At 41.6% G+C, this 17,690-nt stretch overlaps 1 protein-coding gene across 4 annotated transcripts in view; it reads left to right on the forward strand.

Moving 5' to 3' along the window:
* LOC108028465 (uncharacterized) overlaps window positions 1–17,690 on the forward strand; it is a 45,238-nt gene that overhangs the window by 13,005 nt on the left and 14,543 nt on the right. For 3 of the 4 annotated variants that reach the window (XR_001768393.2, XM_017100323.3, XM_017100325.3), the window contains exon 3: window positions 15,610–16,392. Coding sequence is in view for 3 of the 4 variants with exons in the window: in XM_017100323.3 (XP_016955812.1) it covers window positions 15,610–16,392 (783 nt within the window). In the remaining variant the exon portion in view is untranslated. Of the gene's footprint in view, window positions 1–14,180; window positions 15,113–15,609; window positions 16,393–17,690 lie in introns of those variants that run through there. The other variant, XM_017100324.3, reaches the window with a different exon arrangement.

Here is a 17,690-nt window from a genome sequence, read left to right on the forward strand (position 1 = left end):
AGAAAATGTTATTTAATGCAATGCTGCAATGAACTTTGGCTTGAGTTCTGTGGCAAACAACTTCCCAATATCAAGAAATTTGTAAGATAACTCAATTCCACAGGAAGTAAGCTTCCCCCTCATATGCATAAAGAAAACAACTAAAAGCAAACGTGCATTGAAGTTTGACTTTAGTTCTTTGGAATTACAAAATGTTAAGAGTCTTAAAACTTCAACTCCTAGGAACTAAACCTGTTTCTTCATATGCATATCCTTAAAGTCTCATAAAAGCTTTCGAAGAAATTCTTATTGAATGCATCAGCAGCAGAAACCAAAATCCCCTCAGAGAGACAAAGGAGCGCAATCCATTTGCAGATTGATGGCAATAAATACAAGGACCTCCTTGCCTTGCTCCAGATTCGTTTCGCTGACTTTCGGGTAATGCTCGCTGACAGTTATGAGTGACAGTTGCAGTTGCACAATTACGACTTCCGCTGGATATTATCCATTAGGTTGATTACGGCGATTAAGGGGTCACCATTGCGCTGCCTGTTTATCCAGCTCTGGGCCAATTGGGCAACGGAACGTGGCCAAATTAGGACAAGACGATGGATGGAGCACGGTGGATTGGGGCTAGGACTCTCCATGGCCACAACAACGGCGCTCGTGATGCGGAAGTGGCAACGCAAACGAACTAACCAAGAGCCACTTACTTACGGCCAAAAGCCACAGGAGTGGGCGCAAGGAAGGATCGGGGGTCCTTACGCGCCTTTTGCTATTTACTCAGTGGGAAAAACCGGGTTAGGGGAAGTCGTGGGGCGACAAATGGCAGCCCGCGGGGCTAAAATGCAACTTCGCTGCTCCCAAAACAGCAGAAACTGCACACACAGACAGCCAGACTTGGAGGCTGCTGCTCCATTTTGTTATGCACGCCGCTTCACACTTCCTGCTCGGCAGGATGGCTCCTCGTCCTGCGTCCGTCCATGCTCCTACTCCTGGTGGAGGAGTGCCACACCCTCGGGCACCTTATCAAGTGCCATTTTTCATGCCATGCTGACGTCGTCCTCTTCGTCGTCGTCGCTTTGTCAAACCACGAAGTTATCCACGGAGCCGTGAGCATATTGTCTTGGCTTCGGCGGCGGATGGTGTCCCAGTGTTGTGGCGTTCTGGTGTCCTGATGTTGGGTGGGCGTGCCAAAGTTCCCTCTTATCCTTTTTTATCACACATGCAGTGCCTGTGGATCCCGGGCCGCACAAAAGCCAGTCGGAGCAGCGGGCGCCGTCCCAGCTGGATGCTGGATCCCGAATCCCCGCTGCGGTGGCTTTGTCTTTGTCTTGGGCGCACGCAAAAGTGGCTTTGTCTCGTATGAGCAGAGCGAAAATATAGATTTAAATAGAGCCCAACTGGACAATAAGAATAAGTTTGGAAGTTTTTTAGGTTGGTAGTAACTCCCTCTCTCATTTAAATAATAATATTACTTGCAAACAGCCGGAGACCCTACCATTCCATTCGATTTAGGACTCAAACTATATTTTATTTTAAGTTAACAAAAATGTGCACTTTAGAACAATGGTTTTTAGTGTAATTAATATTAGTTTAAATTTGTTTTTTTATGTTACAACAATTAAATTTACAAGTTCTTAAAAATGAAAACATTTTGGCAGTTGGCTTTTATTACATATATTTTCTTATATTAAAAGAGGCTTCATTAAATGAACATTTAAATATGAAGTAGCAAAGAAAATTGGGAATAGCAAGTGATAAGGATAAACATAAAATATTATATATTATTATTATATCATTATTTATATTTGATTAGAAAATTAATTTGGAAATTAATGTTATTAAATAATAATAATTGCTCACAATGCTCCTAATTCTCCTAACTGCATATAGGATTCTATCATTTTTCCCGGTGATTGCGATTTCCAATGCCCAATGCCCCCTGACAATTCCGCTTGCCCAGGGAGTTAACAAAAATCGATGAAATAATCTCTGGCTAATTGGTTGAATGGGCAACTTTTGCTGGTGACTCCCGCTCCACCGACTCTCGCTTCCCGGCCAGAAAGCGAATGCCCAGCTGGGTCCGTTTTAAGCATTGTTCAGCCGGCTGACCTCTTTAAACCTGTCGCAGCAGTGCAATAGCCGTTCCGTTCGCTCCCCGGAGACCCATTGCATCCACTCGGATGTGCTTTGCATGCTCCAGTTACTCCAGTGGCTCCTGCTTCTTCTGCTCCTCCAGTTCCTCCCGCTCCCCCAGCTGCACTCCGCGTGCTCCTGCCCCCCTGCAACTTTTCCTGCAACTCGAATGAGTTCTATCAGCACCTGCTGGCCTCGTCCGCTTGGCAGTTCAACTTGCAGCATTAAATATGTGGCCAGAACTCCCAACTCCTCGGCTTTTATGGAAAAATATTACACGGAGATTTAAGTTTTAGAGTTCTGGCGCTTAGCCGCCATTTACCTGGCCACCAAGGGTTGAAGTGGGTTGAGAGTTGAGCGGGGCACGGGGGCGTGGCTGGGGGCATGCCCCCTCTTTCAGCCATTGTTGTTGCTGTTTTGTTGCGGCTGACACAGATATTATTGTCTGAAATCGTGCGGCTCTGCCTCCCAGACGGGGACTTCCTCTGAGTTATTTTTCCGGCATTTTCGCTTCTAATTTAAGTGAAATGTTGTTTCGCCATTGTGGTTTTGTTTGTTTATACATATTTATGTGTGCTTTGCGGTCTCCGCATCTCCATATACTTTCATATTGTGATGCTCTCTTTTTTATTTTTCGGATGGCTTCCCATATTGTAATTCCTGCTGCCAGCCTGTGCATTGTAATTATTTGAAGTGGTTTTGTCTTGCGCTAATGTTGCAAGCGATTAAAACTGTTTAAAATAGTGTGAACGCACCCAAATTAAAAATGAAAAATTATTAAATAAATAAGGGAGAATTTAATCAAATATTTTCAAACTGAAACTCAATGCTGTAGTGCAATAACGTACTCTATAAAAACATAAGTGTTCAAGAAAATAGTTGTGACAAAATACGTATTTTAGACGGCGATTTCGGATTTGTTCGGCTTAGAACATTCGTATTGGTATCAATTTGATATTCGTGATGGAGAATTCACAGAATGCAGTTACCGAAATCCTGAAAGACAGCCAGCGTGGGAAGTCGCACAGGTGATGTCAACGAAAGTCTTAGGGATTTATTCAGCTGACACATCTCGTTTATCTGGCAGAACGAGCGCCGGAAATTGTTTGCTACTTCAGGGCAAAGTGAATTTACTTGCCATCTTATTTGTCACATTTCTCTTGTAGGGATGTGAAGTTATTGGACTAAACATTAAATTAATATATATTTTAGAAATTGTTCTTTGCGTTGCTTTGCTTTTTTACAATTCTTTAAATCACATTTAAGACTACTTGGAATATTTGTTGCCATTTATTACTTATTTCTTATTTATATTTCTCCACTAATAGCTTTTTTATCTTGATGTCACCTTCGTTATTATTAACATTTTTCCACTTTATTTATTATTTTCCAATCCATTTATTTCTCTTCACTTAAGCAACTATAAATTTGATTTCAATTTTTCATGAATCATGATAATGTTTTCAATACCAAATTAAACTAGCAAGGCGACATTTAATTTATTTTCAACTTACCCAGACCATTAATCTGAAAAGAGTGAAATTTAGTGATAGTTCAATATCAATGGCATGACCATTTTATTGTTGAGAGAGTGCAATTTGCTGCCAAAAATTTTCTTTCAGTTGCTGCAAAGAAATTCATGGTTTGGCATTTCCGCAATTTTGAATGCCATTTTATGGCCATAACTCAAGCGGCAGAAAGTGCAGTTTGCAGGCTTTGTTGTTGTCCACAAACTGCCAGGGAGCGTCAAGCTGAGTTATGGTCAACGATCGCATCTAGAAAGCCCCGGGAAAAGCCCTGGAAAAGCCCCACACTCCCAGCCTAATTCGCAATGATTGCGTGCGTGCGTGCGAGAGTGTGTTTCCCTGATTGATGGCTCCACTTGGCGCTAACTAAACGGATTCAAACGCCTCTCCCGCACCCCTGTAATTCCCATTTTACCACTTCGCCACTTGGCCAAAAGAAGAAGAAGATGCGCCACAGCCGCTGGTAAATTGCTTTAGCCATTTTCCTCATGCTCTTCCGGGGTGCCTCACTTTTTTGCTCGTCCATTTCGGTGCTTAAATTTAATTTCCCCTGCGCTGCGGGCCAGAGCTTTTGAATTCGGTATTTGCATTTTCCGGTGCGAGACGAGGCCCAGTTTCCTTTTGGCTCAGTTAATGAGCTGAGTGAGTACTTACACAAAATTAAGTGTTGTCCCACTTCAGTCTTCGGCTGACTTGAGGGGAAACTCACACACGGACACAAAGGAAATGGAAATGGAAAAAGAAAAGCAGCATCGCACAACACAAACAAGAAGTCGGCAGCGACAACTTGAAGAAGGAAAACTTGCTCCCGTCCTTATTCTCATTCTCAGTCTGAAGTTGGAGCTTGAAGTCTTTTTTCCATTCCATCCCAGCCCTTCCCCTCGGTCTGCCCTTTGTGGAAATCATCATAAAGTTGGAGATAAGTTTTCTCTTTTCATTATAAAAAATAAAAATATAAAATAATGCAAGGAGATACCCTTATCAAAAGTATTTTATATTTGTATTTTATTTACAAAGTTTAAATTGACTTATTTATTTATTTTCATATTTTTTTGTTTAATATAAAGATAAACTGTTTATTTTATAAATCCCCATTTAAGTTTGTTAAATACTAAATTAAAAATATTTCAATATGATGACAATGATATAAACTGTTTTATTTCTTATTTAATTTTCATAGAAAAAAAAAATATATACTAAAAAATAATGCCTTAGCTAAAATACTTATTTATTTCATTTATTTATAAAGTAAATTACTACTTACTTTTTATTTTATTTTATTTTTATATATTAAAAAAATATAATTTATATAGCATCTACAGCAATATAAACACTTAAGATACTTTCAGTGCAATTTAATATAATCATTTCATTATTAGTAACAAATTTAGGTTTTGATTTACCTATGGCTTACCTTTACCAAGGAAATATACCTCTGTTACCGCCAAGTTACAGGGTATTTGGGAAAATATGGGGAAAATGGGCAGTGGTTGGTCACAAGAGAGGGGAGGGGGAAGGAGAGCTGGGGAATAGGTCGCAGCGCGACAGGAAACAGGATTCAGCGACAGGCGACATCGGCAACAACAATTGCGAATGTTTGTTGTCGTACATGCGTGTGTGGGTGGAGGGTGGTGGGTGGATTGTTTGCTGGGTGTTGGGTGGTGGCAAGGAGGCCTCCTTCTGAGTAGGGCACAGGCAACTTTTCCTTGTTTGCCCGACAGTTGGGCCCGTGTGCCCTGCGTATTTGCCTGGCCCGCCCCCGGTTTTCCACCCGGTGTCAGGACAAGCTGATGCCCCGAAAAATTTACAACATTTTAGAGCAGTTTACAACACTGGGTGGCAGGCTCACCGGCACACAGTAATTCAATAAGTGCACGTGGCCAGGATGCAGGACACGTAGCCCAAAAAGTTGACATAAATCTACATAAAATATTCGCATATGCAAAAACTTCCATCACCAACGCCACCGAAGGAGCAGCTTAACTGGCATGTTTGCCAGCCCGGAAAAAAGAGGACCAGGAACAGCAGGATGAGGTTGGAGGACTAACCAAGGATGCCGGGCTCCAGGCCAGGTCCTGGGCTATCATTGCAAATGCAGGGCCTTTGCCGAGCATTATGCATGACAGCCATTGAGAAATCTGTAAAAATTATGCAAATACATTTCACCAATCACTTAACTGCGGAATGCGGGGGCGAAGCTGGGTGCTGGATGAGTTGAGGGATCCAGGATGACGAAGTGGACGACCTGTGTGTGTGTCTAAGGACATGCATTGAACACTTCACCGGAACAAATGCGTGCGCTGACAGAAAGATGCAGACATCACCGAAATAGACGTAAAGGGGATGAGTTGGCAAGAAGACATCAGCGAGAAACTGATGATTTTGTTGAACTTTCTGCGAGCGTCGTTAACCTGCAAAATGTTTGCCCTCCCCTTCGCCATTAGTTGTGTGAGTGGAATATATATTTGGACAAAATGAAGTTTCCATTTAACAAAGCTATTTTAAAATCTATTTTGAAGTTGCTTACTGTGGCAACATGTGAGGGAGATATAGGGAAGGGGAGGTATTTATACAGATAAACATTCCTGCTTATAATAGGCAAGCTTCGTATTTATTAATAAAGTTCGATTTATCAAAGGTCAAATATAAATTCTTAAATTTCTTAAATATTCTAGGATACTAACATTTATTTCTTTTTTCTACAATTCTGAAAATTTATACGTTATATTTTCTGAAATATTCTAGGATATTTTTTTATTTAATGCTTTTATCTGTATTTAAACACCCATCATCCAAGCAGATTAAATAAAAACTGTTGGCATTGAGGATTTTATTTTTCTGCTCCAGTTCAATTTCCCTGAGAAATACCTCTTTCTCCTTGACGCCAAACGCCCTAATTAGCGATAGACAAGCACATTTTGCCGTAAACGGCTTGTCCCAAAATTACGGCAAATAGCCACCTCGACTCCGAGCATTTTCCTCGCATTTTCCCCGGTTTTCCCCCCTGCTCACCGACCACCTCGCAGGAATGACAGTCAGCAGGCCAAGCGGGTAAACAAATTCAAGGCGAAATTGATGACATGGCAGGCCAAGCAAACAGCACACACCCACATAATGAAATGTCCTTTCACACACACTGGCACTCACACACACACACACGTCAGCCGGTTGACATTGCCGTCCTTATCGCCGGGAAAGTCAACGTTGAAGGAAAAGCAGCTACCCATTTCCCATTTCCCAGCGCTGACAATTTTTACAGAATTTGGATTAAGTGGACTTTGCTGTCGACATGCTAGCGCAGTTTTGACGAGCAGGCTGCCAGTTTTCCGGAGGAAAGTTCTTGGTTGGAAAGTTCTTTGCCCACTTTTCCCCGCTGCTTTGCATGCCGACGTGTTTGCCCGGGAAAAGGTGGAAAAGCGGGTGGTGGAAACTCGGTCGATGGGAACAAGTTGACATTTCCTTGGTGGCTGCAAATATTTGCTTACGTGTCAATAACCCGACCAGTGATTTATTTCATATTTGGCCTGAGTCCTGGACGTCCTGCGGAATAGTTTGCACGCTGCGGCTGTCATTGACATTTGATATTCATTGTCAGTCCGGCTCGGTGTGTAGTTCTCCAAGGGGTATTCCTTTATGCCCGCCTCCTTTTTATGCGCGCCGCCATACATTTTTCATGGCATACTTATGAGGGCAAAGGCCCATCGGCAGACGCTTTTGTCCTTAAAGCCACATAAATTGTCCCCATAGGCGGGGAGGGCTGCGAGGCCGGCGATATGGAAAGGTACTTTGCAGCTGTTCCAGGCGAAAAATGTTCAATCAAGCGTTAGGGACCTTATCGCATACACCGGGAAAATGGCTTAAGTTGCAAAAGTAAGCAAAGGAAATGTTTGAACACGATTAATGCTCCGCGAAAATATCAGTTTTTAAGAAAAACTTGCTTTTACTAGAAGCTCCAACTATTGGGTTAAGTATTTCTGTGTACCTTGTTGTATTTTGAACTTTCAAAGCTTTTCAAATCAATTTATTTCACTCAAATTGTAAGTCCTTTTCTCTCCGTATGGGCTTAGGGATATATATGTGGGCATCATCATAACCTCTGCTGTCTGCAGCTTTGGCTGGGATAAAAAACATTCCTTGCCTGATTTGATTTAAACGTTTTACTTCCACAGACAGTGTGGAATGAAGAGGGAAAAGCCGGAAAAATTGAGAAAATGGCGGGGGCCGCAGTGGAAACACCGCGGATTGGGAGAGCCTGGTTCGACATGGTTTATTCATGCAGCAGTCGCATTATGCAAATAGCTCAAGAGCTAGCACTTGAATTTCGAATTTTTTTCTCAGTTTTTTTCCCAATACCTATTTCGATTTTTCTTTGCCATTTGTTGCAAATTCCAAACGGCAAGCCACTTCGCGCTGGGAAAGTTGAGTGCTGCCACTTGGAGTACTTGCTGGGTGCGGCAACGAAAAAATAAAAAAGGCCGCTTTCCGGGTGGGCCATTCATCTGCCTTGGGGCCAAAAGTGACTAACGTTCAGCGGCTCCCTTTGGTCATTGATTTTCGGCACTTAAAGGGAATTACAGCAGGCCTGAGTCCCTCAAATCCACACCTTAACCCACACTGAATGAGTTTGAATTGAAAACAAATTACTGTGGCAAAAACAATTTTCCCTTTAAATAAAACCATGCGAATCCTTATTTTGCACGCACTCACACTCGTCGGGAATAATGCGCCATTGCCAAGTTGCTGGGAAAATGTTTTCCTTCCCATTTGCCAGCTCCGGCAGATACGAGCAGGCATTGTGACAAATGTTTAGCAGCTTCGCAATACAAAATACAAAATATGACAACGCCTCGGTCTTCATTCTGATTTGAATATTTAGCATTGGGGGAATTCTCTCAGCCACCACGCCATTTGCTAGGCCTTGTCTTGGATGTTTTTGCAGATGCACAAGGAAAAGACTTGACAGTTTTCAGTTTCCAATTATCGTTGCTGTAATTTGTGTTAATAAAAGGAATACTTTTTTTGGAAACTTAAAAAAACATGACCTCATATAATAGCTAAAAAATAGATTTACTTTAATATTTGATTGTGATAAAAACATAAATTTTCTTTAGCCGAATGTTAAAAAAAGCTGGCTTAAAATTAAGAGAGTAAAAATATATATTGTTTATTATTTTTTATATTTATTTAAATTATACATTATTATTAACAGCTTACTTGCAATCAATTTAACCATTACTTTTGATATACATTTTTAAAATAATAATTTTAAAATGACGGCATGATTGTGTACCCATACCATTCTTAGACTTGTCTACAGCGGCTGTAAAATAAAATTTATTTGCAAGAGAATATGGTTCACAAAGTGCAAACAAATCTGTAAAATTATGGAAAAAATGTTTAGAAATCAGATTAGAACTTCCGAATAAAAATCATATTATTATTTGCAGTCCCTGTTTTTTCGGTGCACATATATGTGGGTCGCGCATCCTTGAATGCCTCACAGCTCACAAATCCTTGGCACGCACATCAGCATCAGCTCAGCGTCAGGCGCCCATCATCAGCTTAGGCATTGTGTTTGCTCTCAACAAAGGCAAAAGTAATTCATGCAATGCGCCCGAAGAAGAATCAACGCACACATTCTGAATATTTGCTAAGCAAAATAATGGCGAAAACATCGGCGGCATGAAGCGGAATCAAGCGGAGAGGAAAAGGACGAAGGACGAAGTTGGGCGGGAATGACAGGCGGCAGTCGACAGGCCTGACAGTTATGTCGGGCGCTGTCCCACCCTCTTGGCATAGCCGGGCATTTGAAATTAATGACACATGCACAAGAAGCCGAGATTGGAGGCACCCACCCCAATCGATTTAAACGCATATCAATCAAAGGTTGCCGAGTTTGCCAAGGGCACTGCCAATATTTACTCGTCATGCATGCGAAATATGGGAATTCATTCAAAAGTAATCACCGAATTCAAGTGGAACCACACGGCGTATGCTCAATATTTCACATTTGAACTCTTGCTACATTTTTAATTAAAAAGCCAACGGGCGAGTGGTCCTATTTTTCTGTTATCAAGTTTTTATTTGAACACAAATAGCTATTTTGATTTTTTTAGCTACAACTGTTGGACATATGGGTCATGCAATATTGAGTTGAATGCGGTGATTTTGTGGGGTCAAATTAAATATTTAACAGAGTTACCTTGATTACCTTTCTTTTGGCTTCCAAAAAAAAAAGGCAGTGACTACATTTCGTTTCACTTTAATTATTCACTCCATGCGTGGCTCATTAGGTTGGCGCACCCTGCCTAAAATCATGCACTTAAAGCCCCCATTTAATACCCCACAGCTTTTGTGCGCAGCTCTCAAATGAAAATCAAATTTCCCACTTCCTGTCCTGCGTCTGTCATATTAATTAGCCATCCCATTGCGAATGGCAGTCCGCCCGAAACTAAAAACTAATTAAAAAGCCGTGTCATTGGGAAAGGCCCGACATTCGGGCCATCAAGTTTTCCTGAATTTCGGTGCTAATCGAATTGTTGAAACGAATGTCATTGGAGACCGAAAGAGTCCACAGACCACCCAGACCACCCGGAAAATCCCCCCTCGCAGCCAATTCAATTCATATTCATTCCGGCCATCAAATGACGGCAAATGACAGCGAACAATGAAATCAAATTAAAATACACTTTAACGCCGCGCCGAGTGAATGACAATCAAAGGCTAAACAATGGAATGCCACCGAATCGATTCGGAAAACGGGTGGCCCCAATGGCTGAAACGATTTTGAGTGCTCGCTTTTTTTATTGCCGAGCGACAGCCGAAACGAAAATGCCATCAATTTTGGCCGAAAATCCCCATGAAGGCTTCAAGTGCTGCGTGTCGTTCGAGTAATTAAATCCTGACATCTCAAATGTCCGTTAAAGTGAGCTTAATTTGCTCATGTGCCGGCTTTATGACCTCCCAGAAAAGTGAAAAGTAAATGGAAAAGCCGGAAGGAGTTAAACTTTTGAAGCTGAGGGTGTTAAGTAAAATAAAATGGAAGCAAAAAGAATCAAAAGGAATTGAGGATGTTTATGGAAAGTGTGTAAGCTAGCAAGATTTCCCCTAAGACTATAAGTACAAATTCTACTTTTCATTCCAATGTTGAAATAATGATTGACATAATACTTAATCCCTTTTTAATATTCAAATACCTCCAAAAAGTATGGCACTCCTAAACTTATTCTTTGCATTGGAAGTCCTGGGGTTTGCCCAAATAAATGCATTTACCAAGGGTATTAAAACAATCATATCTTCGTACCCTTTTCAATCGGATTTTTTCCACTTATAACAAACAGCTCTTCCAACTCGCTCTCGAGTTTCATTAGCCATGTTAGGCAAACAAGCACGCCCGCAAACAGAGGCTCCCAGCCAGGATTGCGGATTCCGAATTCGGGATCTGCAGCCTGCGTGCCACTAAGCGGCTTAGTGAAAGTCCTCGGCGAAGAAAGCAGAGAGGGGCGGCCAGGAGTGTCTACATTCATGTGAGGGCCTCTTTTTGCCAGGGAACTCGAGATGATGAAAGTCGCTCTGGTGTTTAAATAACTTTGACGCGCTTTCTGCACTGACACACACATGTGATACAAAACTCACAGACACGCGAACTCCTGTGTGGCATTTCCGGTCGTAATGGCGCACACATTGCCAAAAGAAAACTTTGATGACGGGAGCTTGAGTTTGACGTGCCGAAAAGAAATTTGACTTCTTGCAAAGGGGCAAAGGGGAATACTTGGCAATATGCGGCGTGTGTGTGTGCCGGCGCTTAGCTCGTTACAATTTGGCTTCGTTGCCAACTTCGAAGTAACCCCAAAACGCGATCCTCCGCTGGCTCCAATTTGCGTCGAGCAACTTTTCAAGATTCGTGCGCTACAATTTGTCTCGCCTTATTTTTCGGGGCCAAATTGCTGTAATTATCATTTGGCGTTTTGGCTGCGAATCGCAGCGCTAATGAGGCGTCTGGGCCGGCATTAAATGCATTGGATGCATTGAACCACGGAGGCCAGAACGCCCCCGCATATGCAACAAAAACTAAAGTCACACACCACAAATGCAGGCGCTATGCGTGTGTGCGTGCGTGTCTGTGTCTGCACTTCCCTTTCCGCTGCGCCATTGAGGAAAAATCCGTGAAGGGAAAACCAGAAGAAGGGGGCGAGAGGGATAATAAATGACATGAACAGAGAAAACAGTTTTAAGTGGATCAGATAAGATTAGAAAACGTAGTTATAGGAATGTGTTAAGATGGTATAATATGTGATGGTGATTATAAAATATACGTCCGGAAAATGTGTGTGTAAAATATTAAAAAATGCAGTTGAATACATATGTATAAAGTACACCAATGGCACGTTTTCTTTAAGTTTTAATAGGGATATAAACATTTTATTTTTTACTTTACATTTTTAACAATCTGTATCTTAACTTATTTTATATAAAATAATGAGTAATGGCAAAAGTCTGTGTTAATTACAAGAAATTTTAATAAGGCCATGCTATCATTCTGGACTATTTAATTTTAGTTTCAAGAAAAAAATCTTTGTATTGAGGGGCGATGCCAAACAGCACACCATTTCTCCCCATGTACCGTGAGTTAAATTCCATTCCGGTTTCCCACAGAAAGTTCCATCGGATGAGCAGGAGCCAGTGCTCGAGTCATGATGATAAAGACGATGATGACTACCGACAGTCCCAACACAGCGGCAACAGTAACGACAACTGACACCAGCCGTTGGCTGCAAGGATTCTCAAGTCCTTCGGCACTTTTTATGTGCAACTATTTTGCATATGTGGGGCGGGGGGTACTGGCTGGCAATATAGCCCCGCCAAACATGGGGTTACGAAAGTCAACGCGGGCTGCCAAAGGGGGCGGCACATTCGCACATCCTCAGTGCTTGACGAAAGTTGATATCGACGCCATCCCTTTGAGATCCATTAAAGCGGCAGCAGCTCCATATCCATCTTCTGGCTCGTAAACAGATACGGGGATGGCTATATCTGGCTGTGTGGCTGCCGCCTGATAAGCCACTGCAGCGATGGGATGAGTGAAAAATAGAAAATACCAAAGAAAAACAGCTTCCGTTTACCCACTCGCTTCGTGGAGAATCGCGGCAAATAGCTTTGACATTGAGTTAAGGGGCAGCCATTTGAATGAGAGTGTTTTGCTTTAAGACAGCCCATTTGGCTGAGACAAAGTTGGCCACATTAAAACTTATTAGCAATTTAATGCACGACTAGACAGCGTCCAGTTTGCGTCTCCTCCCCGGGTGATTATATTAGCACTCCACGATTTCGTGGCGAGTTTCACTGACGCCAGACTTTGTAATGGCCGGAATGCAGGGCGGACTCGGGAGGAGTGGCTGCCCGACCATAAAAATGCTAAGAACAACATGCTGGCTCCGCTACAATCGCCACAGGCATATTGGTTACAAGAGTCCTTAAAAACCCCATAAAGCCTTGCAGATGAACCACTTGGCTTCTTGTAATAGGGAAATTCTATACGTTTTTTATTGAGAAAATAAAATCAAGAAAGGTGGAAATTTAAGAGTTGAACTAATCAAATGTGATAGTTAAAACCCACTTTTTATTATATTATACATATATAGATATATATTGGATGCATAACATGTAATTTTTCACAATTTAATTATTAATTCTTTTAAGCTCATCCAAATACCTAACTTACTTTAAACCTTTTATCGAACTTAATGGAATATATCTTAAAAATTATGCTATATATATTCCTTAACGGTTATTTAAAATATTAAAATCTATAAAAATCGTTCTTTAAGGAAAACATCCATTTTATTTTAACTCTAACTCTCTCTAAATATATTACCGTTTCCTCTTTACTTTGTGATTTTATTTTCAATGTACAAAGCCACCTTACATTTTTACAATGGCAAAAGTTTTGTAACTAAATCAAAATATAAACCTAACATTTTTACACATGATTGTAACTCTAATAAATCACTTATCCGTTTATAACCACATAAACCAGCTCATTTATCTTGATGCGACACCGCTTCCAAAGCCAATTTGTAGAAAAAGTTTATTGCAACTGACTTAACTGCACTTGTCGGGAGTTTACCAAAAAGCGTCCTCAACTGCCAGGGGGCTCCCAGCTCCAACTCCATTGCCAGCTCCCTCGAACCCAAATGAACCTCTGGTATTTTCGTGTTCCCTGGTGCAACAAGCTGGCTGGAAAAAACATGGGCATCAGTTTCCGTCTGGTTGCCGGCGTCATCTGCTGTCTGCTGACGCCGCCGAATTTCTGAATCTGTCCCCGAGAATCAGTGGCCACATAAACCTCCATTCGCCCAGCCCATTAGCTCGTCTGTTCCATGTCTGAGCGTCTAATTTAAAATTATGCAACCGCTACCGTTTTTTTTCCGTCGCCTGCTTTTCCGCGATTTTCGCTCTATAATTTCCCCGTGGCACTCATTGACTTGCTGTTGGACCGTGTTTTGGGGTCATGCGTTTGCAAGGCCCCCCGAACAACATTCATAAATCATTTGCAGGGGCGGCGGAGGGCTGAGCCAGAGCTGTTGTTTTTCTACTCATCGTTATCACTGGCAAGCTGCAATCGACAGCCCCGAACAGGCCCCAGAAAAACCCCTTTTTCGCTGCACCGAAAACACATTAATCAATTCCGACCGACTGGCGGGCCAGACCTCCATGCATACGTATAGTACATATAGCCATTGTGTAGAGTGGATCGTGGAAAAGTCGGAAAAGTCGGAAAACAAGGACAAAATGAAACCGTTACACGCCCAGCGAGCGCAACAACAAGAGCCGAAAGAAAAAAAGGAAAACGCCACAAAAAAATACTCGTAACTTTCCATAATGTGCAACGCGCGTGAAAATTCGTCCTTAGCTCGGCGTGAAAAATATGCGAGAGAGTCGCAGTAAACCAAAAAATAAAACGGAAAATCACAAAAATAAAAAATATACTGGGGGGTAAAAAACCAAAAACACGAGGAGAAATTGTTTACGCTGCAAATATTTATGATTTTCATTGGTCGTCGGCTTGGCCGCTTCGGGAGAATTTATACCAATGTTCGAATGCGAATACTTTACATGCGCAGCGATAAATCTTTGCCCATAAATTTGGCGTGTAATCGGTCAGCGAGGCATGTGGAAATTTGTTGCCCCAGGCATTTGAATATTTTAAATTATTTGCCAGAAGAAAGAGGAACATGCTCCTGTAAACTGTGATTGTGAATCATTAGGCCGCAATTCAATTATAATTTTAATGCTTCAAATACGACCAAGGCTTGGCGTGTAATTAGTGTGCTAATAGATGTGAAATTAAAAACAGCATAGCACTTGTGAACTGACCATGATTAAAATTATAGATAAAAAGCAACGATTTTGTGAAACTGAAATAAGTTTGAAATTGTAATTACACACATGTTTTTGTGTAGGAGATGGTAAATTTTTATTTCAAACCTAATTTAAGCAATCTAAACTAAACAAAAACCTCAAAATTAGTTGGACAATGTGTCAAAAGTTCTAATTATTATTAAAGAATTTATTAAAAAATTCATTTAACTGAATAAAATGAATTTTCAATCAAAATACCAACCAAATAAGTAGCAAAAAATAAAAATATATATTGTTGTAATGAATGAGTTCTATTCTGAAAAATATATGCTATACAAAATATTACAGCAACATAAGTTTATTATAAAAAATATAATTCAAAAGGATTAACTTAAAAATTAAAATAAGATAGGTGCAAAAATAACAAATATTTGAGTAATATAAAATACCTAGCAAACTTTAAACAATATATCTTTTGGGCAAAGCAGATATTTTTAAAAAAATAAACAATACCAATATCTTTTATCAACAAATTGTTTAAGACTGGCTAAGAGCACCTTTATTTAAAGATTTAAATATCTAAAACGTTTTTAACCTTTTTCAGACACAACAGTGATGACATTGAAATGGCGCCAGAAATACAAAAGCAGAAAAAGGCCAAAGAAACTGAAACAACGAATAATTGCAACAAACACTGCCCCAGCAACAGCAGCAGCAACTGCAACAGCAACAACACCAACACATAAAGCAACAAAAGCAACCAGCAGACTGAGAGATACGAGGTGCGAACTGAGGCGGCACAGAAAATGGCTGCCAAATGAGCGACACAGAAGTGTGACTAAAATGCAGCTAAAAGTGGCGACAAATCCAACACAATGTCGTGCAATTAAAGCGACAGGAACACCAGAAACATCCACAATGACTTCCAGCTGCAGCAACCATTGTCAGTCGCAGCAGCAGCAGCGGCGACGGCAACAGCAGTTGCAGCAACCGAAACAGCAGCAACATCAGCAGTTGCAACATCAACAGCGGCGACATCCTCTTCCGGCAACGCTGACGCTGCTCCTCTGCCTGGGCATCGGCTTGGGCATGGCGGCCACAGCAGCTGCCGCCGGAGGAGGCGGTGGAGGAGGAGCTGCGCCCGGTTCCGCATCCGGAACAGCTGGCTCTGGCTTCCCCTCCAGTTACGGCTCTGGCTCCAGCTCCGCCAGCTCCTTGGGACCCGGCAAACCGGCCAATTTGCAACTGGCACCCGGATCCTCCGCCTCCACGGGCTGCTCCCTCGCCGAGTTCAGCTGCAACAACGGAAGGTGCGTGCCGCTCAGCAAGTACTGCAACAATCTGAACGACTGCGGCGACGGCAGCGATGAGCCGCGATTCTGCACACGTAAGTAAAGCTCAATGTTTGCACTGAGAATATTATCATTGAATAAGTCTTTGATAAAGAGATTTATAGAATTCTAAATTAAGTAAATTTATATTATAACAACATTGTTGATTACTTTCAAAATTATTTTGTTTGATAATTCAAACTTAATATACGTATCAAGTATAATATAGCAAAAATAAAATGTACTTTTTCTGAAAGTGTTGTAATGGCGAAAAGCTCACAACAGCAACACAACAATGTGTCGAAGGCCATTATGTAAAGCGGAGCATAATGAGAAACAACCTGAAATGGCCTGCGAAAGTATTGTTGGTCCAATTTACCAGGCAATTGATGGGCAAAGAGGTGCTAATTAAAGCAGGCGGGTACATTGACTATGGAATACGGCAAAGATTACTTTTTATGAAAGGAAATAATAATATTGCTTTATATAACAAACATATATTTTTGAATATTAATACATTGCGTATACGCAATGTTGTCTGGTATTATATTACTAACAAAAACACAGCTTTACAAATATAGCGAAATTTTAGCACTCATAAGTTGTTTGACTAAATATTTTTCCGAAAAATACTTAATTCTCCATCAAATTAATATATTTTTTAAAAATTACATTGAATCAAACCCATTGGCTTAGCAGATATACCCCAATAATGGATGCATAAAGCGCATCGAGGCCAAAGGTCTCCCGCCAAATCGATTTGTGAGGTCCTCGATGGCTTCCAGCACCTCCTCCCAGTGGAGGACAGGCAGGTAGGAACCTGGAAGCAATCAAGCTTGTCAAACCCCATAACCGACCGGCAATCATCTCCCGCCGCTGCATCCATTCAGTGGCCGCCCTTGTAAACACGGCCTCCATGTGTAAATGTAATTAAGCACTGCCCACTCGCACATGGATCAGCACCCAGATTGGACCACCCGTCCACTCCCTCTTGGCCCCCAGTGGATCCTCATAATGGCGACAAAGTGAACTTCTCACTTTTGCCAATTGGCTGCCAGTAAGCCCCACCACTTTACCACTCCCCCACTTGACTCCCCCACATCCTTTGGCCAGGATGCCCTGCTTCTGCTCCTGTTTCTGCGCTGCCGGGCGCGTCATGTCAAGCGTTGATGAATTTAATTAAGTATTTTTCAATGACATTCAATGAGACGGCCGCCCAAAGGGGGGAGGCAATTGCCGTGATGAATAAGGACAGCGACAACTCGTGGGGTTTTTAATTGAACAACGAGCTTATCGAGGGGGCAAATGTGTGTGCTTGTTTGGGGGCCACGGTGACGAAAAAAAGATAGTGGCA

This window comes from Drosophila biarmipes, chromosome 3L, assembly GCF_025231255.1.
Source record: "Drosophila biarmipes strain raj3 chromosome 3L, RU_DBia_V1.1, whole genome shotgun sequence".
Lineage (NCBI taxonomy): Eukaryota > Metazoa > Arthropoda > Insecta > Diptera > Drosophilidae > Drosophila > Drosophila biarmipes.